General features: G+C 33.6%; 1 protein-coding gene, 1 long non-coding RNA gene and 1 pseudogene across 8 annotated transcripts; 2 read left to right on the top strand and 1 right to left on the bottom strand.

The window, feature by feature from the left end:
- The window catches only part of LOC107887933 (40S ribosomal protein S6-like), a 31,475-nt pseudogene extending 20,498 nt beyond the window's left edge, over positions 1–10,977 (top strand).
- Positions 10,978–11,164: 187 nt separating this feature from the next.
- LOC107887436 (2-carboxy-1,4-naphthoquinone phytyltransferase, chloroplastic) lies at positions 11,165–15,806 on the bottom strand. 2 transcript variants are annotated; one of them, XM_016811688.2, is made up of 13 exons: positions 14,884–15,806; positions 14,182–14,331; positions 13,925–14,032; positions 13,531–13,780; positions 13,173–13,276; positions 13,019–13,090; positions 12,795–12,933; positions 12,580–12,686; positions 12,397–12,496; positions 12,271–12,309; positions 12,075–12,185; positions 11,890–11,955; positions 11,165–11,377 (listed from the first exon to the last, which is right to left on the bottom strand). In XM_016811688.2, the coding sequence occupies exons 3-13, from the start codon at positions 14,020–14,022 to the stop codon at positions 11,270–11,272; spliced, it is 1,194 nt and encodes a 397-aa protein (XP_016667177.1). In that variant the 5' UTR covers positions 14,023–14,032; positions 14,182–14,331; positions 14,884–15,806; the 3' UTR covers positions 11,165–11,269. The 2 variants fall into 2 exon arrangements, with proteins under 2 accessions (XP_016667177.1, XP_040957795.1); XM_041101861.1 differs by having other exon boundaries at positions 13,925–15,806.
- A 330-nt stretch (positions 15,807–16,136) lies between these two features.
- On the top strand, positions 16,137–20,008 carry LOC107887437 (uncharacterized). Of its 6 annotated transcripts, none has more exons than XR_005918752.1 (6): positions 16,137–16,563; positions 16,641–16,773; positions 16,875–16,994; positions 17,276–17,355; positions 18,731–18,831; positions 19,615–20,008. It is a non-coding gene; the product is annotated as an uncharacterized lncRNA (long non-coding RNA). The 6 variants fall into 6 exon arrangements; XR_005918750.1 differs by having other exon boundaries at positions 16,138–16,563; positions 19,806–20,008; XR_005918749.1 differs by having other exon boundaries at positions 16,140–16,773.
- Positions 20,009–26,943: the final 6,935 nt, after the last annotated feature.

Here is a 26,943-nt window from a genome sequence, read left to right as displayed (position 1 = left end):
TAAGTCAAATTCACCTAATCAAAACCTAATTAGACACACAACTAACTTTGTAAATATTTGTAATAAATATTTACGAATCCGATTTATCGGAATGGAGTCCCGAGAATGTATTTTTTTCTTTCTTTTCTCTTTTTAACAATTTAACTATATAATCAATAAAATTTTCCTATCAAAATTTTCATGCAGTATTCCTATCGTAATATAGACTATGCCACAATATTAAAATAAATTTTCTTTCTAGATCGGATTTGTGGTCACGAAACCACTATTCCGATTTTTACTGAAAATGGGCCATTACAATATTAGTCCTAGAACCGACTAAACCGTAGCTCTGATACCAATAAAATGTAACACTCTTAACCCGTATCCGTCGCCGGAACAAGGTCGTAAGGCATTACTGAATTAAAACACAATCTCAAATGAACACATGCATATATATGCATAATTAATCACAAACATAAGTCTCAAAGGTTAATTAAAACTTATTTCATAAATTAATACTACTTTTAAATTAGAACATTTCACCTCATGTATATGTGAATAATCATATTACCCACATGAAACAACAATATTAAACATAATCTATATATTCCATTATACCCATTCACTACTTACACTTATTTACCAAGTTCCTATAACTATATGTATACAGGTAATAAGCACTCATAATCATAAAAAGAAGAAGAAGAAAACTTTACATACATACACAATATGCGAAAACCAAAAATAACATAACAAGTCTAATTATCACGTACGCATGTCTCAACCTAATTCATAAATAAACCTCAAAATTTGTAATAATTCAATGTCTTTAATAATGGAATATGTGACCGAATGTGCATACTATTAAAGCAAGTCAAATGTGTATTATGATTACTCCCTTGATGTAGGCTTAATATAAAACAAAACATTTATATTTAACTTATTCATCATAAATGCATGCAAGATACGCATTTACCCAAAAGCCAAGGCTATACCAAACATTTAAACATCAATTTTGTATAACAATTAATCAACTAGGTTAATCATGAATTACATACATTATTTGCCGCCTATTAATCAAACTGACCAAGCTAGAACATAACCACCCATCATTGAAACAATGTCGTATTTAATGTTCACCATCACACATTAATAAACATACTAAACGCACGTTGAACTAATGCACTTCCATGGCCGAATCCTGCTGTTTAAATAGTCACTTACACATCCAAATTTTCCAACATCAATTACTAATAGACAAGATCATTAAGCAGTTGACTAAGAATTTACACAACCTAGTTTAAAATAATACGCAAGCCATTATCAAAATATATGGTGCTCATCACATAAATTATGCATTTAAGGCACACAACTAAGTAATCAAGATTAATCTAAGTCTTACCTATCATAACCGATCACTAATATAATAATTTAGCCATTTTCGCACGGCTTATATACATAACCAACTTTCAACATTTTCGAAATAAAAACCAGCCTATACATGCCATAATACGGGTTTAACTATTTAAATACCGAGGCTATTGATAGTGTGATAAACTTTGTTGACGATCCCCAAGCTTGCAACTTGAATTGAAAATCTATAAAACAAAGAATCATATACACAAAATAAGCTAACATAGCTTAGTAAGTTTAAAGCAAATAAACAATTCCAAAATATAATCAATTCATTTCAATTTAAGTAGTACTGTATTAATAAAGCCAACTTTAGCTTTGAACTTACAAATAAAATGGATAATAGCATTTTCTTGCATAAGACTAACATAGCCGAATGCTATGACGTCATAATAACCAAATGTAAAATCAATGTTCTAGATTAGATTATCACTATATGATCCAACACATATATAGATATCTATTCGCATAACCATAAGAATCCAACTATTATTATCATGTGCCTTTACTACTAGTATGAACGAATATATATATGATTATATATATATTTATATCCAAAATTTATTTCATAATATTCATAACATTCGTTCGAATCAAATACACTTGTTCATTTCACATAAATTTGTCTTTTGCATCACCTAAAACTTGTCAAATTTCAAGTTTCACACATACCTTAATATCAATAGCTAACAAGCTAAATCATACCTGGCTTTAACTCAGTTACACATTCAATCGTGATTTACCTTTGCTCGATGAACCATTCAGAATTGGATAGGACACTTGAATAATCACATAAATGGTACAATGCGAACGTCCCAGACGTGGTCTTACATGTAACCACATATCGATGCCACTGTCCCAAACAGGGTCTTATTCGTAAACACATATCGATGCCATGGTCTTACTCGTACACATATACCGGAATCCTATGTCATGACATATGTATCCTAGCTATTCCTAAGGTTCATACGAGGCTTTCGAACGTCGTAACTCGGTCGAATTGAACTCGAAAGTGTAGTAGTCAAATTTTATCATTTTAGGCCATAGCATATTAAAATTCCACATTTCATAACAGCATATAAATATAATATTTAATTACCAAATAAACACGTCTATTTGTTTATAAACTTATCTCGGATGTCGTAAAATAGAACGGGGCTGCTAGTCGACAACTTTCGTTTTTCCCCAGTCCAAATTCAATTTTTTTATTTGTTGATCTAAACATATTCAAATTAAGCTCATTCAAACATATTTTCATTCAATTTAATCCAAAAACACATAAATAGGCAAATTACCATTTTACCCCTAATATTTACAATTTTTACAATTTAGTCCCTATTGCACAAGACACAAAATACACAAAATTTCTCAACACCCATGTTAGGCTGAATAGTACCCATGCTCATACAAGTCCATATATTTTATCAATTTTACATTTTAATCCCTCAAATTATTATTATTTCAATTAAGTCCTAATTACTCAAAATCATCAAAAACTCCAATACAAAATATGTTAATCTAAAACATATCTTTCATTTTTCATCATCAACAACAAAAAATCACAAGCTATCAACAATGGTACAACTCAAAATATTCATTAAAATAAAAAATTCAAGCATGGATTTTATAGTGCTTAAAGCAACGATCTCAAAAACGTAGAAATTATCAAAAATCGACAAAGAACGAACATTGATTTTAGCTTGGAAGATTGCCGAACCTAACTTCTCCTATTTCTTTTTTTTATATTCGGCTATGGTTGAAATAATAATATGAGCACTTTGTTTAATTTATCATAAATTATAACATATATATTATTTTTTATTATTTTACTTTTTAACCTTAGTTAATAAATTATAAAATCACATATATCATGCCCACTACCATCCACTTCATATATAATGGGCTAATTTCATCACAACTACTCACATTTAGAAAGCCATCAACACATAAGCCTTTTACAAAACAAACTACCCACTTTTTAATTTACGCGATTAAGTCCTTTTATTTAATCGGACACCTAAACGATAAAATTAAATTATGAAATTTTCACAGACATAAATTCACATAGAATAAACACAGAAAATAATTATAAAATATTTTTCCGACTCGGATTCGTGGTCCCGAAACCATCGTTTCGAGTAGGGTCTAAATCGGGCTGTTACAGTTTGCTTACTGAAAAAGTCCCTTTACGGTTTAAAACAGTCACCAAGGCAGTAGTACAAGAGGTTTGATTTCTTTATGACTTCTTATGATTTCAAAAAAAGTAGTTTTGACAGTTGTGTTTACTTTAAGAAAAACAGTGATGGTTCTTTTGTGTATGTACTTCTTTATGTTGATGACACATTGATAGCAGCAAAAGATAAAGGAGAGATAAGAAAGGTCAAAGCCCAACTAAGTTAAGAATTTGAGATGAAAGATTTGGGAGTAGCAAAGAAGATACTTGGTATGGAGATTCTCAGAGATAGAAAAGCAAGTAAATTGTACCTAAGTCAGAAGGGGTACATTAGAAAGTTCTTTCAAGTTCAATATGCAGAGTGCTAAGCCTGTTAGTACCCCTTTAGCAGCCCATTTCAGACTTTCATCGGCTTTGTCTCCATAATCAAATAATGAGATTGAGTACATGTCACATGTTCCATACTCTAGTGCAGTGGGATCTCTCATGTATGCTATGGTTTGTTCACGTCTAGATTTATCATATGCAGTTAGTAGATATATGGCGAATCCCAGTAAAGAACATTGGAAAGCAGTTCAGTGGATTTTAAGATACTTACGAGGTACTACTGATGTTTACTTACAGTTTGGAAAAACTAGAGATGGAGTCATTGGGTATGTTGATGCTGATTTTGCTGGAGACCTTGATAGAAGAATATCTCTCACAGTTATGTCTTTACAATCGGAGGTTGTACAATCAGTTGGAAAGCCACTTTGCAATCTACAGTCTCTTTGTCTACCACTGAAGCTGAGTACATGGCGATTACTAAGGCTTGTAAAGAAGCTATTTGGTTGAAGGGACTCTTTAGTGAACTCAATGAAGATCTTCAAATCAGCACAGTATTTTGTGACAGACAGAGTGCCATATTTCTTACAAAAGATTAAATGCTTCATGAGAGAACAAAACACATTGATGTTCGGTATCATTTTGTTTGAGATATTATTGCTCGTGGTGATATTGTTGTGAGCAAAATTAGTACTCATGAAAATCCTGCAGATATGATGACTAAGTCACTTCCTATAACCAAGTTTGAGCATTGCTTAGACTTGGTTGGTGTTCATTGTTGAAGTTAAACCCTTAAGAGGTTTTATGGAAGAGGTGGTGAACTTGTTCGTTGAGAGTTCGCGATGAAGAACTTGTTCATTGAGAATTCGTGTCAAGGTGGAGATTGTTAGAATTAAGTGACCCGAATCCTTATTTAAATAAAATATAGTGGTAAAATAAATAAAAGAAGAATCCATATAGAATTACACTTCTTTTATTTTATTTTAGAATAAGGTTTTTTAAACCTTATTAAATTTCATCTATTTGATATTGATTAGAATAAGGTGTTTTAGTCTTACTAGAATATGGCTTTACAAGCCTATAAATAGACATAGTCTATTCCTCTTGTAATTATTCGAATTCGTCATAGTGAATCTTCTTCTCCTCTGCCCGTGGTTTTTTTTCCGAAAGGGTTTCAACGTAAAAATCTTTGTGTTTTTTATTTTATTTTATTTTATTTTATTTTTCACAGTTACGATAGCGAAGTAAACATTCTCCAATTATTTTCTTATGATGAAATGGTCTCTTCTGACGTATAAACTTATTTTCTAGACCATAATACAGTACTTAATGTGCAAAGAAATAGGGTAGAATTTTGTGAGGGTTTCTTCTGTTATCGTCACTGTCTGTTCCCGATGTTCCTGTCAGTGTGCCCAACCATAGCTTTCTAACATTGTTAAAGTTGAGTATGCACATAGTATTTGTATGCTTCACTTGCCACACCATTGCCAACCTTTCTTATGGAGTTAAAACAGGTTTTGCTTTACCATTTACTCATACGTGGTGTATGCTGGAAGTAGGATATTGGATTTTGAGTTTCAGCTGGAATCATATAGGCTTAGTGAAAATGTTGATTTCTTGATTGTAATTATTACTTGTTGATAACCATTTCTGGTTTCGCAGGCAAGAAGGTCAGTAAAGCTCAAAAAATCCAGTGGTTGGTAACTCCATTGACACTCAAAAGAAGCGAGATGGAATTGTGAAAAAGAAGAAAAGAATTACAAAGGCCAAGGAAAAGAAATATTGATTGTAGAAGTTAGTCAAACTAGTTAGTTGGTTCAGTTGTTATGTAGTTAGTAAGTTTACCGTAATTTACTGATGTGTTGTATTAAATACTTAGTTGATATCTCTTTGGATTAATTCAGTTTCACTCCTTAATCTGCGTATTTTAGCATGGTATCAGAGTCATGATTTTCTTGGCATAAAGTTTTTTTCCTTTTCTTCTTTTTCTTTTTCTTCTTCTTCTTTCTCTCGTATTCATGGCTACTGACGTTGTGCCCACTGTTGACACATCTCGACATTCTACCAACTCTGATGAAGCAATCTATCAACCTAGTGTTCTTCCCTCGACCAGTGTTTATTATTTTGCCAAACATGATACTATTAAACTCAGTGAAAAAAAACTTTTCTTTTGTGGAAGCATCAGTTGCTGTTGATTATTGAAGGCTATAGTCTTGAAGGTTTTGTCTTAGGCACAATTCTCCCTCCCCCTGCTTTTATATCAGGTGCTGATGGTCATCTTGTAGCCAATCCTGCGTTTCTGGTACATAACAAGTAGGATAAGTTCTTGGCCTCGTGGCTTCTATCTACAGTTTCTGATGAAGTCTTGGTGCATCTAATAGCGGCTAAGACCAGTCTTGAAATTTGGATGACCCTTGACAGAAGATTTGGTGCCAGGTCTACTATCAAGATCTCCAGTATGCGTCATGAGCTATACTGGATCAAGAAATCCAGTCTTACCGTTAAAGATTATCTCTCCAAGGTCAAAAGTTTAAGTGATAGTCTGACTGCCGCTGGTAGCCTGGTTATGGAACAAGAACAGATCAGCGTTATCTTGGCTGGTCTTCCCATCGAGTTTGAATCCATTCGGGTTCTTGCTTCTGCTACTCCAATGAGTCTTGAGCTGGTCACTAAGATGCTTCTTAATTGTGAAGCACGACAATTGGTTTTCTTGACTGACACGCCTTTGCAAGCCAACTTGGTGTCTCGATCACAGTAATGTCCTCTCGATAAGACTAGTTCTGAGTCTAATCGTGGTTCTAATCATGGACACAATGGTCAAACTCGTGGGTGGTCTCGTGGCCGTACTTGTGGTTCGGGTCGAGGGTGGTCTCGTTCTAAACCATAGTGTCAATTATGTGGTAAAATAGGACATTTGGTGCAAACCTATTATCACCACTTTGATAAGAGTTTTTCAAGTCCTGATTTGAGTTCTTTAATGCCAGTAAACTACCATTGTCTTGGTGAAGCTCCTACATCCCATTGCTCCTCGACTCACTGCTGTAACTCGTGTTCAACGCCTTCCTCTCTGCCCTCCTATCAGGCTTTGCCTTCTTATGTGGCTAATCAGACTTGGTATCCTAATTCGGGTGCTACCAATCACATCACCCTAACTATGACTAGCCTTAGTAGTGCTGCTCCTTACACAGGTACAAGCCAAGTCTCCCTGGGTAATGGTGAGTCCGTTTCCATTGCTAATATAGGCTCTTCTACCTTTACTGCTGGTTCTCGACTGTTACACCTAAAAAATGTTCTGCATGTCGTGCAGTTTGTAAAAATTTGATCTCTGTAGGGCAATTTGAAAGAGATAATGCGATGTTTTTCGAATTTTATCCTTTTTTGTATTTTGTGAAGGACATTCAGACAGGGAAGACTCTACCGGAGGGCCACATACATGATGGCTTGTATAGGTTTGATTTTTCTCGGTCTACCTCTCTTAAACCTAGTCTTGCTTCGAGCTCCGGATATCCTCTTGTATGCAATGTTCAGACTTCTTTATCCGTTAAACTTTGGCAAGACAAACTTGGCCATCCTTGTCATAATACTCTTGCTCGTATTTTGAATTCTTGTAATGTTTCTTTCAAGCATAGAAACTTACAATTTATGTGTACATCTTACAAGATAAGCAAATTTCACAAGTTACCTTTTGGTACCTCACAAACAGTGTATTCAGTTCCTTTTGAATTAGTGGCATCAGATGTTTGGGGTCCCTTACATGTGTCATCCAATGGTTTTTCATACTACATTTCTTTTGTGGATATGTATAGCCGATATACATGGTTATATTTTCTTAAATCCAAGTCAGAAATAGCTCGCTATTTTCTTCATTTTCACAAGATGGTTCAAGTACAATTTGGGGCATCTATCAAAATACTACAGACAGATGGGGGGTGAGTATCGTTCCTTATTCGTTACTCTCTCTTAACTAGGAATTCAGCATCGACTAATGTGTCCATATACCTCGGAACAAAACGGGGTCGCTGAAAGGAGACATCGACATGTAGTTGACATGGGTCTCACTTTACTAGCTCGGGTGTCAATACTTTTGGAATACTGGTCGTTTGCCTTTTCTCATGCTGCGCATCTTATCAACAGATTACCAACACTTGTTTTGCAACATAAAACTCCTTGTGAGAAACTACATAAGGCTCAACCTGACTACTCTCAGCTGAAGGTGTTTGGGAGTGCATGTTTTCCGTACCTGAGGCTTTTTCAGCAGCATAAGCTTCAATTATGGTCCCAGAAGTGTGTTTTTCTCGATTTTGGTTCTAACCAGAAGGGTTACAATTGTCTTGCGGAGGATGGTCGTATTTTTGTTTCTCGTCATATTTTGTTTGATGAAACAAATTTTCCATTTTAGGCTGGTTTTTCTCTGCCAACAGTCGTGCCTCCTGTCCGGTATCATCATCAACACTCTCAAGTTCCTGTGGTGGCATCACCGAATCCCACTGGCTCCTCCACACAGCCACCTGTTGTCCTTAGTTCTCCTAGTCCGGTCCCTCCGGTCCCTTCACCAAGGAAGTCAGTTTCACTGACCAGCTCGTCTACATCTAGTGCTCCAGGTACTGTTGTCGGATAGCCACCCTTTCCTGTTAACAGTCACCCAATGCAAACCCGTTCGAAGAATGAAATCTTTAAACCAGAACTATTTTCCTCTACGTTCTATGAAACAGAGTCGTCCACCATTGTCAAGGCTTTTAAAAGTCCTGTCTGGACTACTGCTGCACAAGCTAAATATGGGGCTTTATTAGCTAATCACACCTAGGACCTTGTACCGTTACCTGCAGGTTGTTGTGCTGTTGGTTGCAAGTGGATTTTCAAGGTTAAACGACATGCAGATGGTTCGGTAGCCCGCTACAAAGGGAGGTTAGTTGTTAAGGGCTATTTGCAAGAAGCAGGCATAGATTTTTTGGAGACTTTCAGTCCTGTGGTCAAGCCAACGGCGATCCGTGTAGTTTTGGCTCTCGCTGTGTCTAGAGGATGGTCTCTCCGACAAGTCGACATCAACAATGCCTTCTTGAATGGGGACCTGCATGAGGAGATTTACATGCAACAATCGCCTGGTTTTGAGCGACACCACCCTGATGGTCGACAGCTTGTCTGCAAACTCCGCAAGACGCTTTATGGCCTTAAACAGGCTCCTCATGCATGGTTTCATAAACTACGAGATTTCCTGCTGGCTTTGCAATTTGTCGCTTCCAAGGCTGATAGTTCTCTCTTCATTTGGCGAATAGGGTCTCGGTTTATCTATGTCTTAGTTTACGTTGATGACATAATAGTCACTAGCCAGGACTCTTGTGGCATTGATCAGTTTGTCAAGGATCTTGATGATCGATTTTCGTTGAAGGATTTGGGTCGGTTAAACTATTTTCTTAGCATTAAGGTCACATATATTCCGAGTGGATTTTTTTGAGCCAGAGGAAGTACATAGTGGATTTACTTCAACGAGCCTCCATGGATAAGTCGAAGGCCTCTCCTACACCAATGGTGACCATTAGCCGATTGTTTGTTCATGAAGGAGATCCAATAGAGGATGAAAGCTTATTCAGAAGCATTGTGGGCGCCTTAAAGTATGTAGTCATCACAAGACCTGACATTGCATTTTTTGTCAACAAGTTGTGTCAGTATATGCATAAGCCCCTGGATGCTCACTTCAAGGCTGTCAAATGAATTCTCCTTTACTTACAAGGAACACTAGATTATGCATTACAATTTACTCGCAGCTCAAAACTTCTTCTCGAAGGCTACTCTGATGCGAGTTGAAGGTCTAATACTGATGATCGCCAATCCACCTCCAGTTTTTGTGTGTTTCTTGGAGGAAATCAAATTTCCTAGAGTTTCCGAAAGCAACAAGCAGTGTCGAGATCCACAGCTGAGGCTGAATATTACAGCCTCGCGCATGTCACTGCAAAGATGGTTTGGATACAGTTGTTGTTGTCGGAACTAGGTGTTTCTTTTCATAATAAAGCACTGGTTTGGTGTGATAGCTCAGCCACTGTCGTTGTAGCAAGCAACCCTGTCATGTATTCCAAATTCAAACACGTTGAATTAGACTTATTTTTTGTCAGAGAAAAGGTGGTAAACGGATCGCTTCGAGTAGGCCACATATCGGACAGGAACAGATTACAGATATCCTGACCAAGCCCTTGTCCATTAGTTTGTTCGACAAGTTCAGAAGCAAACTTAGAGTGATTTGCTTAGGAGGGGATGACATGTAGGAACAGAGAAAGTCAAGAAGCAGGAGCCATGTTATGGAATAAAAGAAATATTAATTGTAGAAGATAGTCAAACTAGTTAGTTGGTTCAGTTGTTATGTAGTTAGTAAGTTTACAGTTAGTTATTGATGTGTTGTATTAAATACTCAGCTGATATCTCTTTGGATTAATTCAGTTTCAGTCCTTAATCCGTGTATTTTAGCAAAGGCAGAGGCAGCTGAGTACTAGATATTGCTTGCCATGAGGTTGAAGGAGCAGAGGGAGCGCGTAGTGAGAGTTTAGCAAAGAGGAGTCCCAAGCTCTCTGCTGCTTCTAAGCCTTCTGTTGTGGCTTAAACTGCTTTTAAGTTTTGGTAAACAATCGGCCTTGTCAGTACTTGGTTTTTGTAGTGTTATATGCTGATCGTTTTGCCTAGTATTAGATATTTTGAATAGTGAAGACCCATAATTTAGGCTTTTTTGTGAATGCTGAGTTTGGTATCCTATATGTTATTTTATGTGGTCTACGCTTACTGCCTTGTGGCTGTGCTCCTTTGGCATGGCAGATCTGTTTATTGTGTTTAAATTGTAGCCTTATAGTATATATATGTTATTGTGTCGTAAGCATGCCGTCCCCAATATTGAGTTTTCTCTCATCAGAACTCTACGCCTGATACCTGAGTGATTCTTTTGTCCAATATTTGAGTACTTTCACTTCTGACCTCTTTTTGAGTAGGCAATGGCGAAGCCAAAAAAAATTTTTAGGGGGGCCGGATGAAATTTTAAGTTTTTATAGTTTATATTTTTATAATTTGTAAATGATTAAATTAAATTTTTATAATTTTAAGGGGGCCAAAGTGCAATTTTACCTTTACTAATTTAAAATTTTTAAAAAATTTCAAGAGCCTAAAATGAAATTTTTCATTTTAGGGGGGCCCGGGGCCCATGCCAGCCCCCCTGGCTACGCCCCTGTGAGTAGGGCGAGAAAAGATAAATGATTTTTGATTCTCCTGATTGCTTCAGAGTACACAGGTTCCGGGTGGCAAAAAGCTCCTAATGTCGAGCCTTGTTAGAGTTGAATGCAACCAAAACTACTTATGTGAGGAGTGATGTAAGGAAAAACTGAATTGGAAGCTGTGAACATATCATTTAACAAGTATCCTAGCTGAGACCAACCCTGCAGTCATTGCAGCTCCAAATAAAGCATGCAACCTCACACAATAATATTTTGCCATGAAGATCATCCCTTTGTCCTGTAAGAAAGAATTTCAATCAGAATTTTCGGTTGTTTAATGTTAAGATGTTCAAATCTCAGCATTCATTAGGCTTACGGTTCAAACCCCAGCATCCAACAGGTCTACGATTTTAACCACAGTATCTGCAACCCTTTCTCTATTCTTAAGGTAGGGTTTCCTTTTTTTATTTTTTCAAATTGAAGAGGGGGGGGTGGATGTTGCCAAGACTTAAACTGTAGACCTTAAATGCCAATGCAAACTTTTTAATCTCTTTGTTTTATGAATAGGACCCGTGGTCGAAACAGTTTTCGGTTCCACTGCCAGTTTGGTTTCAAGTAAATAAAAAACTAAAAAATAAAAATTACTAGACAACTAAAAGAGTATGACCCAATCAGTTGAACCATTGGCTCAATTGATTTTTCTTTTTATCCTACTTCAATTGATTTGTACTAATTCATGGATCAAATCACCATCCAAAGACAAGGTTTGTTGAAATCAGTAATCTTTATCAAGCAAGTTTAACAGCATACCTTGTGGTTCTCTTCAACAAAGTTAACCACCAGTTTCCCTATAGGTAAGGTCAAGGCACAAAGAACCTAGATAAAACCAACACAAGCGCAAACAGTTACAATATGCATACTTATGAACCATCAAGTATTTTAGCATCAAGCAGATTAAATTCATTTTCTTAAATCAATTTTAACCTTTTACTTACAATGCAAGTTAGTGGAAGAGCTTTGCATAGACCAAGACCAAATAAAAGAGAATAGAGTGTTAAGACTGCCCCTTTCACAACCATTGAACCTCTCTCAGTGCCCATCTTTACCTGCAATCCAAGTGATAGAAATAAATTTCTTTTTTCTGCCTCTGCAACAGAGAAAAAACCACAATACTTGATGGAGTGTATGTACCAAAGGTGACATTTTCCCGACGGCGATATCTTCTTCAACCTGAGATAAACGACAATCATGTCATTCATATAAAACCTATGATGAGTTTGTGAATTGTCCCACACAAAAAGACGGAGAAATATTAACCTGATGAAAATGGCTACAGAACAGAATAAGGGTAGTCGTCAAGCCTACGAGCACGGATGCAGAAAGAACGGTGTGTGTCAAGGGGACGAAGATTATCTCCCTGCCAAAATCACCCAAAATTAATGTATTGAAGGAAAACAAAATTGAAATCTAGAAATTCTGCATTAGTTTTCAGTAAGCAACCTTGTGCTGCCCAATAACAAGTAGAAAGCAGTTGTAGCAAATGGGCCAAACGCTGCAAAGCACAAGGGCTCTCCCAATCCTTGGTAACTTAACCGAAATGGTGGGCACTGTTAAGTATGTATCGGGATCTCATAAATGTTATAGTATCTGGATAGAAGTGACCATTGAAAAAAACCATATTGCCCCTAGTGTAAATGAATGAAAATTCACTCTACCTGATATACGTAACCACAAAAGATTGCACAACCAAGTAGCAGCAATGAACGCATATTTCTTGCATCTGCAGATGCCCATGTCAACCCAATGAAGCCAAGGGCAAGTGATGAATAGGCAGCAATAAGGGGCCCTGACCGGCTTTCACAAGCACAATACAGAACATTTTATGACCACGAAACATAGTAGAGAAATAAAAGAAGATACACATTGGCAATAAGATTACCTGCTAACCAAATTTACTACTGATTCCTTTTTGTTCTTGTCTGCTCCGGTATCAAAATCATAGACATCATTGCTGCACATGCACAAAACTTCAATATTTTAACTAGCATCCTAAACATTGCTCTGATTACTAGCTTTGCCCCCCCATAACTCACCTTAAATTGAGCCAAGTAATAATAAGAACGGAAGAAGCCAAGAGTGTCATATAACGCCTAGCTGAAAACAAGCCTGTCTGCAAATAAGCAACTGCACCACCTACCTGCTCAAAATTATAAACAAATATTTCACAAAAAGTTATTGAATGAGATTCTAGAGACACACATTGGTGAAAGAGAATAAATCAATAATACAAACGTTTCGTTTGACCACTGCAAGATATTGGCTAATGCTCCATAACACTTCTGTTTTGAGATCACATTAGAACTAAGGAATCAAGTGAATTCTGTCAAAATTAAGCTATCTCCATAATCTAGTTCATTATCATAAAACTTCCATATGTTAAAAGAATCTCACAGTCAAAGGAACCAAAGCAACAGAGTAAATCGGCAACTTAATTGCCCTCCATATCAATGTTGCTTTAGAAACATCATTTTGGTCTTGATGAGTGCCATCAGCTGAAATGTGTGCTATATTGTTGGGAAATACATGTTGCTGGTGCTGGCACCTGGTTTTTAATCTTCCAATTCGGGAAAAACTTTGTTCATCAGAATTGAAATGCAATGAACCTTTGGAAGTTTTTGTAAAACGAGACCCTTCATAAGACCTGAGGGAAAAAATATTCTAATTCAAGCGGGGAAGGAGCATTTTCTGTATTTTAACAGGTAATCCATAAAAGATTCTAAGATTAAACAAAAACCATCAATTATATGAACAATATTGCATCATTATAGAGAAAAAAAAAACTCACCTGATAAGGTCACACTGATTTGTGAAGTACACATGGTGTATCCGTACACCTAACCCTAAGCACGAGGAGCTAAGCGTTGTCGTCAATGGCTTCAACATGTCTCAATCTCTACAAGAAGATGGCGAAAACGAGAAAGAAAACGAAAATGGGTCATTGGTTTTCAACTCTCCGATGACCGTTAGTTGAGTTCATTTTCCCAGTGGCTGGATAATGGTATGAAAGATCAACTGAAAACCGACAGAATCTTCACTACTTACCAAATCTTATCCATCCATAAAAGATGTTAATTACATGGGTCTTGTCAGCCACTAAGCTCATGGTTTTGGCCCGATGGGCCTTTAAGGCTTTGCTTAGACTCCATTTCTACCGCTCGCAATAATGGTGGCGTTTAAGCGTGTATTAGTTCACTGTAATGAAATAGAAATTTGATGAGAATGGAATAGAGTGACAGTAGAGACTATTTTATTTGGTTAAATGAAATAATATTACGGAATAGATGAGGAATAAATAAAAAATGATAAATTTAATTTTTCTTTTTTTTTTTATTAATTAAATTGCTCTGCGTTTTATTCAAATAAAAAGTAAAGTGAAAAATAATTACCTAAACTGAAACAAAGGCCCAAAAAGAACCAAAACTGGCCATATTTCAAAATCCTAAAAAAGCCCTATCCCTAAATAAACAACTATTCCTAACAGAAACCTAAGAAAACCATCTCGCAGCCCGTCTTCATATTCGACGGTCACTCATCTTCTCAGTAGATCTTCTTTCCAATCTACATAAAAATGGGTCAAGGCGATTTTTTTAATGGATATGTAAAGGTTATAGTAATTGTTTGTATTGCTTCGTTATTTGAAATTTACATTCGCGCAAGTATAATATAAGATTAAAATGTAAAAAAAGTATTATAAAAAAACCTAACAGCACGTTTGGTTGGTATGAATGGCTATTCCATTCTTACCTTATTCAGCACAATAGTCCTACTCCATTGTTTGGTTTGACTGAATGAATGAAACCACTGTGTAGTATTACGGCCTCATTCCGGCCTCTCATGGAATAGCCATTCCATGCTACCACTAAAGAATAGCCATTCCAGCCTTTCACAGAATAACCACCAACTTTTTTTTTCCAAAAATACCCCAAAACTAAAAACATCATATTAACCACAATTTCATGGATGAATTATATTTATGGAAGAAAAATCAAGAAGAAATATAAACTGGAACCCAATCATTAAACAAACTTCCATTCAATGCTTTCTCAACTTCGATTTCATCCAACAATGTTGTTTTCACAACATCAACACAAGGTCTCCTCCATAGCATCAACAAAACAAAACAATCCAAAATCTCTACACTAGAAAATGCAAATTAGACTTAAAACCCAGTAATGAAATTTAGAAAACAAAATTAACAACCCAAATCAGAAAAAAAAAAATTGTGATGGACGGTGGGAGATCAACAGAGGAGAGATTTGCATGTATGGATCTATATGTTTTGGTGGGCTTTTAAGACAAACTAACCAAAAAAAATGAAAGAGGAGGTGAAAATAAAGCTTTGGATGATCACTTTAAAGAGGTGGAGATGAAGCTTTGGAGAGAGAGAGAGAGAGAGAGAGAGAGAGAGAGATGACCAAAGAAAAAAAAGTAGAGAACTAAATAGTACTCCAGAGAAAAGAAAGAGATGAAGATGATCGACGATGGGTAGAGACTCCAGATTAAAGAAACAAGATTAAGGTTGAGGATGGGAGGAAGCAAAGATTTTTGGAAAACTCTGTTTGATGCTCAAAAATGAATCTAATGGTCATTTTTTCTCTTGATTTTGTTGTTCTCAAGTGTCAACAATTTTGGGATTAGTCTAGGAAGTTCTTGTTTTTTCTAGCTTTGAGAGACAATCTAGCCTTGGGCTCGGTATAAATATTATATTATTATACTATTAGATATATTTATAATATATGTTACTAAATTATTATATTTAATTATAATATTACAAATTTCAAGATATTTTATTTTTATTATTTTTATGAATTATATTAATTAAATTATATTTATATAAACATTTAACAAGAATTAAATAATAAAAATACTATTATTAAATTGTATTTAATAACTATTGTATTAAAATATAATTAAATTATTTATTTTTATTAAATTATTTTTAATAATATTCTTATTAAAATTTAATAACAATAACAACAACCATTTCAATTTTTTTCACTAAACTGTTCTTGGCTGATTCAGTGATAAATAGTCATTCATTAGTTTGGTTCACTGAATCCTTCATTCAACGAAATCTCATTCATCCCCCATTCCATCTTCTCCCGTAATAGTCATTCCCTACCAGAACCAAAGAATAGCAATGCAGAGCCTCTACCGAATAAAGAAAAAAACATAACCTTCCATTCTTGTCCTTCACCACTTTCCCTCAGCAAACACCTCAAGCCACCACACCCCCATCCCTGTCTCATCGTTTCCATTCGATTATTCTCATCCCACAATAGATTTTTTGCTTTTGAGCTTTGAATCAGTTACAGAGATTTTGAACAGGAAAAAGAAAAAGAAAACAGAGATAGGAGAGATGAGGAAATCATTCAAGGATTCTCTCAAGGCACTTGAAGCTAACATTCATTTCACCAATACCCTGTAATTTCTTCTTTCTTTTTCTCTTCCTTGATTTTTTGTGGATGAACATCATGATTTTTTTTTCTTTTTGTATATAGCAAGGGATTTCAATTTCAGGTTGGGATTGTATCTACAAAGACTACAATATTTTTCTATTCACTAATTGCTCTATCAGTGCATTAGTGATTTCCCTTTGGATTTTTCTCTTGATTTGGGGTTTCTTTTGTTTTGGTAAGTTTAAATTTTCATTTTATCTTTTTTTGAGGGGGGGTTGTGCGTTTATGGCAATTTGTTAGAGCTTTGCTGCTAATTAATTTACTTTTTCCTTGCAGGTGTTCTTATTTCAAAAGACTGCCCTCTACAAGTGTAATGTTGCTGGAAAGCCTGCAGTGGTCACTCGTGGATTGTACCCTGTTGAAACCATTTCTACTGTTGGCAAAATTTGTGCAGAGGTAAATTCAGTCTCAATGTGCATAGTTGAATCTTTTGACATATGCAGCTCCAAATTAGATACCTATGGCCTTGATGCCCTTTGAGTGACTATGATATCATCCTTTTGCTTCACCTGTGGAATTTGTTTTTGAATTTTATAATATTATGATTCACGTACTCTATATTTTTTTCCTAGAGATTGTGTATATGCATATATATATTAGCATCAGATCTTTTTGTCTCACCTGTAGAATTTGTATTTGAACCTTACAATACTAGAACTTACATTTAACAATGACAGGACTATCTGGCAGCACCCTCAACAACTAACCAGTCTTACATTGTTATTTTAGAGCATACAATTGCAGAGAGAGAACGCAGGTAATTTATTTGCATAGTGTACTTATATACCATAATGTATTTTAGAGAGAGATGGGTTTATGAACTTGTTTGGGTGCTAAATAGATTGGAGTTACAGATTTTAAGTGATTGTGAGGTAATGCCTATTTCTGATAAATGATAGTGTGATGTTAAATTTGTTGCACCAGTTGTTGATGTTTTGAAAGCTTAGAATGCTTCATCCATACGAGACAGTGTATTGACTGTTGTTCCAATAGGGTCGGAAGCGTGTAAATTATTGTACTAAAAAATCACACAAAGTTCAATTCCCAGGGAAGAGAGGTGGATCACATGGATCTCTTAAATACCAAGTCTTTCCTTAGACAGAATATCCCTTCTATAGTAATTTAATAGCACAATTAAATACTACTATTATACCCTCAAATATTGAAAGAAAAATAGGACAAGAAAGAACACAAGAGATTTAACGAGGTTCGGTAAATTATACCTACGTCCTCGGGCACTAACACCAGATGATAACTTTACTATCTCCAAAGTATTACAAACAAATAGAATTCCTTAAGAATTCTCAAATGGGACAAGAGAGAAAACTAAGAGAGAAAGATTGGTTGGGATGAATTGAAATGAGAAATGAGAAGGCCTATTTATAGTTGAGGTTTAAGGACCAAACAATAAATAGCCCATTATCTCAAGGACCAAAAAAAAATTATCCCATGCCACTTTTTCAAAGTCAACTTTAGGGTGCTAAACTTGCACCACTTTGTATTGTAATGTTGTCTCCCATTAATGTTAACATTGACACCATATTTATGCAATGCAATAGTCTTGTGTAACTTATTTTAGAAACACCCATAATTTGTGTTTTAATGTCTGGAAATTTCATAAAGACGACAACAGAAGTATATTAAATTATTAAACACTTGAATGGAATATGATATTGCAAAGGAAAAAATAATGCATGGTTTTTATAAATAATAATTATTGTCAAGTGTATAATTATTTTACAGTTAATTATCGATTTGCCTATTCTTGCATGTCACCCTTTACTGAAAGGTAATTGATTTTGCAATTTGCATATGCTTATTAAGTGTTCAAATAGTTCATATTGGCTTTATTACTTCTTCCCTTATACGTATTCTAAGTCTCTGGTATGTTCTGGCTATTAATACCGTTCTTCCATGTATTCCATTGCTTCTAAAACAAATTTAACATTTGAAATGTTCTATATTCAACAAACAGTGACCACTCTGCGTATGTGCAAGACATGAGTGCATATAATTTCTTAGAGATAGGAGCAGCTACTTTACTTGTTGGAGATATGAAAGCAAAAATGAATGGCCAGCCCTGGAAATATTTTGACACTCCTAATATGCCTTATCTTGATTAACTCTTACAGCCTTCACCAGTCACAACAATTGCCAATTCTACTTCTACTCGTTTCCATTTGAGAGCAACCATAGCATTGAAACGCAGTAAAAGAGGACCTCATCAAATTTGGTATGTTCTTCACTTGCTCTCAGATTATTGCTTTGATGACTTTATGTTTAATATCACTTACCATTATATTATTTGCACTGTTCCTAAGGATCTATTGTGCTGTGATAAACTTACATGGTTGTGCTGTCAAACTGATCTTTGCAATTTGATGGGTGGGAAATGTCATAGACTGTTAGCTTTTAAGGCAATAATTTCAAGCTTCTTTCCCAGTTAAATGTTTGGAGTCTTGTGGCTTAAGGTTCTATTTTTTACACATCTTTTTCTGTACCTAATTGTATTATGACCCATTTTATGGAGTTTGCAAATATGATTAAGTTGGAGGGGACATTGAAACAGTAGATGAACTCTGCATGTTTTGGTTTGTTGGTGCCATATTACATACAACCAATCTGATGTTTACTGTATTCTGGATTCAAAAGAATTTAACCAATTGTGTTAGAAAGATATGTGTGTATAACTTTTGTTTCATTCTAAAATTCTTTGTTGCTTTCATTTGGTTATGACTTCTTGGTGTTATACCATGTATGACAAATTTGATGTTAGCCATAATCTGGATTTAAGTGAATTTAGCCAATCCCGTTAGAAAGATATATATTTCAGTTTAAGAGAAAATTAACATGATTATCTAGATACTCTGAAAATTAAGCTTCTTTAAATGGCAGTATAAGTAGTAAGGTAGAGCTGTTTGAGTTTAAGAGAAGATTAACTGTGCATAGTTTTAAACCTAAATTTTGAATAAAGTTGTATGGTTACAGTTTGGGTTATTGGATATAATTTGTGTAGGGCTGATTCTTCTGCAAGCACATTCAGCATTGAAGGAATTGTTCCATTTTCGTCTTTTGTTTTCTTAGTTTTCCTTTTTATCTTGAAATATCTACATAAAGCTTGATGGTCTACTGGTACAATCGTTGCTAATAGTGCTTGGTAATTTTCCTCAAATAAAATTACTCCCTCTACAATTGTTGTAATTTCAGTGTGCTACATGGATGACTATAATTGTTCCGACCAGTATGACAGCATATCTTTATCTCAACTCTAGTGGAGAAGTATCATTGGCTGCCACCCAACCAGTGTAATAGATTAATTTAACCATATATTAATTTTTGAGATCAAAATGTAATTTATCATATATTAATTTTTAATTCCATCTTTTTTAAAGGTACTAAACATATTTTTTTAATATTTTGGGGGCTAAAGTTTAATTTTACCATAAATCAATTTGTAATTTTATTCTTTCTAAAGGGACTGAATTGAAAATTTTTTATTTCAAAGGCTACGAGTTTTGATTTTTTTTAATTCACATATGAAAAGAACTAATGTTACTAAAATTTAGTAATTTTTATGTAAAATTTGAAGGTTTTTATTTCACCAAAAGATTGCTATAAATAAATAATTTATTAAAGAGTATACCTTATAATTAATTGTTGTTATCATGTTATTATAATGGATAAAATAAAGTATAAAAAATATGTTTTCTATTAAAATTGACTATTAAAATAAAATATTATTAGAGGATTATTATATTGCATGTTAAACTCATTTTTATATTAGCGATTATGACCTAAGAGAACATGTGAGAGGCTAGGCAAATATATTAGGCATTGAAATATTCTTAATAATAATTTTATATTAAGAATGCTATCAAATTATATATTATTTTATTAAATTGTATTTAATAATAATTATGTTAAAATATGATTAAATTATTTATTTTTATTTTTATTAAAATATATTTAACAATAATCTTATTAAAATTTAATAACAATAATTATTTACCTACAAAAATTCTGCTAAGGGTACTTTTGTCATTTAAGCCTTTTTCCTTATACTATTACAACATCTATTCCATTCAACCAAACACAAGAATTTTATTACAGCTCTATTCAATTCCATTCAACCAAACAATTGAATTACTGATTACAGCTCTATTCAATTACAGCTCTATTCAATTGCAGCTCTATTCAATTATAGCCTTATTCAACCAAACCTACCCTAAGTTCTTTAATTTTTTCATCCTTAGCCATAATTTTCAAATTTGAAGTATAAAATAAGAATATTAAAATATTCACTTAATTTTAAAAAAATTGAAAATATTAAAATAATTAGTAAAATTGAAATTGAGACAGGATAGGGTTGGATGTATCTAGCAGTCATGAAGTTGATAGTGTTTTTGAACACTATACGTTCATAGTGGATCTGGCGGAGAGCCTGATTGCCTAAAGTGGTTTGTTCAACAAAGTGTGAGTAGAGGTCTGCATGGGTCGAGCTGGACTCAACTAAAAATTTAGATCCGTTTGTTAGCCCTGGGCCAGACCAAAAAAATGGGCTTAAAATTTTGCCTAAGCCCGAGCCGAATAAAATTATTAAAACTCGGGCCCGATTCGGTCCGCCCATATTAATTTTTATATTATTTATATATAATTTTAAAATATATATAATACATCAAAAATACTAAAAAAATCAAAATAAATATTTCCCAACAAATTGAAAATAAATTTTAAAAAATATATATACTTAAATAACACTAAAATTGATGCAACTTAACAAGCAAATGCCTCTAAAATAATAACAAAATTAACAATAAATAAGTTTTATATAATATCCTAACAATAGCAACAAAATAGTAGCAACATAATAGTAAAATGGTAACAAAATAGGGAAAAACAATAAGAAAATAATATTAAAAAACAAAAAAATAATTTTTTTGTCCTTTAGTGAATTTGGGCCCAGGCAAAAAATGCATTACTCGAGGCCCGGCCCATTTTTAAATAGACCTTATTTTTTTGTCCAAGTCTATTTTTCGGGCCTATATTTTTGCCCAAACCCTCCCACATTTCGGGCAGGTCTTCGGGCCAAGTCGGGTGGCCCGACCCATGAATAGGTCTAAGTGTGAGTGCTTCGTGAATATGAACTGTGAGTAGTGCACGTGTAACACCCCGTACCCGAGACCGTTGCCGGAGTCGAACGTGAGGTGCTAACAGACTTAATTACTTTGTTTTCACAGTCCATTAAAAAAAATTCCAGACAGGCTGGCTAACCGCGTCACTGTCGCCTTAAAAATCATATCTCGAGTTCCAAAACTCGAAATCTGATTCTGTAAATTTTCCCTGAAATTAAACTCATATATCCATCTGTGGATTTATTTCTAGAATTTTTGGTCAGGCCAATTGGTACAGTTTATTAGTTAAAGTCTCCCCTGATTCTGGGTTCGACAACTCTAACCTTCACGTATTACGACTTGGATATCTCCCTGTACAGAGCTTCAATACTCATGCCGTTTGTTTCTAATGAAACTAGACTCAAAGGGGAATCTATACATATAAGGCATGACTTCTAATTATCTCTGGATAATTTATGGTAAATTTTCAAAGTCGAAACAGGAGATCCAGAAACCGTTCTGGCCCTGTTTCACGAGAACTTTAATATCTATTAATATACTGTTCATATGATTGTTTCGTTACTTTCATATGAAAATAGATTCATCAAGGTTCGATTACATAATTTATTCACTATTTAATTCCATTCCTACAAATTTTAGTGATTTTTCAAATCCACACCACTGCTGCTGTCAGCATCTGTTTTCAAGGTAAACTTTACTTATTTCGTGGTTACCATGGACCAACTAGAGTTTTGTCATACATAGGTCCACATATGATCATATTTAGCCATTCCAATGGCTGATCATTTGCCCAACACTTCCATTCCAGTCCATAGTCACATCATGAAACCATATATATATACATAAACACAAATGGTCTAATGCCATACTCCACTTCTACGAGCCATTTTCGCATGGCTGTACACACATACATCACAAAAAGTACTTGAAAAACAACAAAGGGTAGTCCTATACATGCCATATCCAGAGTTCAACTAAAAGAGTACCAAAAGGGCTTTGATAGTGTGGATGACTTCGACTTCGATGATCCCGAATCCGATATCTAACGAACAAAATCTATAAAACAGAGAGCCAAAGCAACGGGGTAAGCATTTTAAAGCTTAGTAAGTTTCAAGTAATGAAATCGGCTTTGACTAAAGTATTACATTCACATAGCTAAATGGATCACTTTATTAATACACATTCTCATAAACATCTTACTTCACACTTCATCAACATATACACACAAGGTATTAACCTATCTAAAAGCCGAAAGTTCGTTAGTCGATTGAACGAATACTATTTAAAACGAATCGACTTTTCCGATGCACACGCAAACATACCTTATCCTTTGGGTTTTTCGAGCGTATTAATTGAATTTATTACAGCACAACACGCTCACCTTCGAACCCAAGTTTCTTCGGAATTTAGCCGGATATAACCACAAGCACAATTGCCTTCGGGTCTTAACCCGGGTATAGCAACTCGCACAAATGCCTTCGGGTCTTAGCCCGGATATATCAACTCGCACAAATGCCTTCGGGTCTTAGCCCGGATAAAATCACTAGCACAATTGCCTTCGGGTCTTAACCCGGGTATAGCAACTCGCACAAATGCCTTCGGGTCTTAGCCCGGATAAAATCACTAGCATAAATGCCTTCGGGACTTAGCCCGGATATCATTCAAATGCTCATGCACACATATATCAATAATCATGACACATCCATATTTCATTTTCGTTACTAAGGCTCAAACACAAAACATTTATTAAACCTTTCCAATTTCGGCTCAATAGCCACACACAAAGAGCATGATTTCAATTGGCTTTATAACATAGTCTCTATGCACATTCGGCTATCCGTCATAGTATGACTAATCATTTCAATATAATTCAAGTAGGGTCATTACTCGAAGACTTACCTCGGATGTTGTCGAACGACTTCAATGGCTATTCAATTACTTTTTCCTTCCCTTTATCGGATTTAGTTCCCCTTTGCTCTTGAGCTTAAAGAATACAAATAGGAGTATTCAATATTTAAACCAATAATATGAATTTATTAATCACATTCGGCAATCACATATCAAACTCATTATATATATTTTTTTATATATATACTTTGGCTATTTTTTTTTTTTGCCGAATGTTCATCTATCCTAAATAACAATTTATCATTAAATTTTCAAACCAAAATGTCATTATATGACCACATATACACATATCCATATACTTAAGCTCAATAATTATAATATAATATCATGTACTCACTTTAATTATATTGCCGAATATACTTAATCATACATACACCTAACCAAAAATAATTTCTAAAATCTCTTTATATCATTTATACACTAAGCCGAATACTCTTACCAAGTTCACCTATATTCTTCAACAAATTCTTCATTGATCAAACACATATTCGGCTAAAGAAATGGCAATTTTAGCAACTTTTAATTTAATACTTAATCAATTATAATACATCTAAATATTCTTTTCATATTATTAACTCAAATCACATACATTATTTAATATAACATTTTCACATTCGGCATTAGTATCAACCATAGTAGCCGATTCTTCCTACTTTGTACCTATGCATCTATTTGATCCTTAGTTAGTTCAAACACTCACACACTAAGATTCATCCAATTTTAACAAGAAATAAAATCCTTAATCCTCAAACTACCATGGCCGAAAGTTCTAGTCATCCTAATATCAAAATTTCTAACATGGGTTACCTAAAGAACTTGGTAATTAGTTCAAATTTATCTAACATTTCAAAAATTCACATGAATCTCATACCTTAAAGAAGATCTAAGTGACCGAATGGTTCCTTCTCCCCAACTCTTCTTCACTTTCGGCTTTTGGGATGAACAAGGTGATTACTTTGTTATTTTCACCCACTTTCTATTTTAGTTCCTTATTTTATTTCATTTATTCATGGTATTATATCATTTAACTAAATAAAACTAATAGAAAATTCATATTTTATAACATAACTAGTACATGGCCGGCCACTATCTAAAAATGGGCAATTTAACATGCAAAACCATTCCTTTAAACACATGCATTATTTACTCATTCTAAATTAACCTATCACATTTCAAAAGTGTCACATTTTAGTCCTATTGAATAAATTCACATGCAAATGACCAAATCAAAGCTTGAAATTTTCACACTTGTATTTACTCACTTCGAAATCATGAAATATAACTTATAATTATTTTTATAACTCGGTTTTGTGGTCCCGAAACCACTTTCCGACTAGGGTCAAATTAGGGTTGTCACAGCACGACCTAAGGTAGTTAATAATATAGTGGTGGTGCACCGTTTTTTTTTTACTGAAATTGATATGTATTGGAAATGGTTTACTTTTGCATACCGTCTTAAACTTATCAATATTATTAAAAAATAATTTAATATGTATATAAAAACATTTACAAATATCAAATAAACGAAATTAAATAAATTTTAAATATAAAATATTCATAAATAAATTTCAATAATAAAAACCCATCATTTAACAAATTCAAAATAAATAAGGGAAGATTATCATCCTACACATTAAACAATAAAATTATCCACAACAAAATCATCTCATTCTAAACATATAAGATGATAATTTTATAAAAATGTACACATAAAATTGTGTTCATGAAACTTTTAAGGATTTTTTTTTTCCTTTACATTTGCTTGTTATATAAATTCTTTACTTTTTTATTCTTTATCCCATTTTCTACTTAAAAATTTAAACCTTAAAATTGAAAGTCGGCAAACTTTAATGATTGAAGTTGAAGTTTTTAGGGTAAACTATAGAATTAATCACTCAACTATTAGCATGTTTTTATTTTGATCACCTAACTATAAAAATTAATTTTCTCACTAATGTTTTAAATCGTTTTTATTTTGATCAGTTTCCTTTAAATAGTTAACAAAAGCAATGATGTGGCCTTTTTCTAACTAGTATAATAATACATTTAGTCCTTAATACTAACAAATTCTATCAACTTAATCCTAATTCTAGATAATTTAATAAATTTAACCATTCACATTTTCAAATTCTATCAATTTGAACCTCAAACACATATAATTAAATATTATTATAATTATAATTATAATTAAACTCATATAACTAAATCTTGATAAACTTATATGTAAACTTGTGATTTTGATAAACCTAAAAATTCAATAAATTTATGATTCTTAAAAACTTCATCCATGATAGTGTTAATAGCATAGAGGAACCCAATTTTTCCTATGAAATTAACCTATCAAATAATTAACAAATAAAAAAAAAACAAGAAAGCTTCCTATAAGCCTTTTTCAAATCATCATCTTTTATATCATCTAAGCATTACTTTTATTGTAAATTTTATCTTCATCTAATTTGTTTGCAGTTTAATTAGAAAAAGATGTAACTTTTTTGGGTTTTCTATTTTCCTAACTTGAATTGAAGAAATTTTTTTGTAGTATTTTTAAATTAAATACATATATTTTTATATTTATAATTTCTTTTATATTTTAAGAAATTTATATAATTTTATATATTTTCTTTTAAAATTTTAAATATTTTTATAAAAAATTAGATTATGGAATCATTAGTGCCACGTGTCACAACCTAAGAATGTCACGTATCCTATATTTAACATAGTTACAGAAAAGTATCAAAACCCTTGATGAAATGAAAATTCAAGTACCAACTTGGGACAAAAAAAATCATAAATACTAACTTGGGAGAAGGTGTCAAGTTTAGGGGGCTAAATGTATATTTGAGCCTTATAATTATAATTCAATTTAAACACATATAATATTATTTATATAAATATTTTTTTTACTTTTTCATAATATATAATTTATATTTAATTATATGTGTGTGCAGATCAAATTAGCGTGCAAGTATTGATGACTAAATGAGTTATTATATCAGTTAAAAGAAGGTCACATCATCAATTCCGTTAACCGTTTGACGAAAAGTGACCAAAATAGAAACGATCTAAAACGTAAGTGACCAAATAGAAATGATCTAAAATATTAATAACTAAATTGAAAATTTTTATAATTGGATAACCGAAACAAAAACATACTAATAGTTGGATAATTAATTCTATAGTTTTCTCAAATTTTTATTACTATAAACAATAATAAAATAAAATGTTTATATTTTTTTCAACATTATTTATGCAACAGCTAGACCTGATTATGGGTCGGGCCACCCGTCCTAGTCCGAAGGCCCGCC

The sequence above is a fragment of the Gossypium hirsutum genome, chromosome A03, assembly GCF_007990345.1.
Source record: "Gossypium hirsutum isolate 1008001.06 chromosome A03, Gossypium_hirsutum_v2.1, whole genome shotgun sequence".
Lineage (NCBI taxonomy): Eukaryota > Viridiplantae > Streptophyta > Magnoliopsida > Malvales > Malvaceae > Gossypium > Gossypium hirsutum.
Note: the sequence above shows the minus strand (reverse complement) of the source record. Positions and strands in the feature narration are given on the sequence as shown.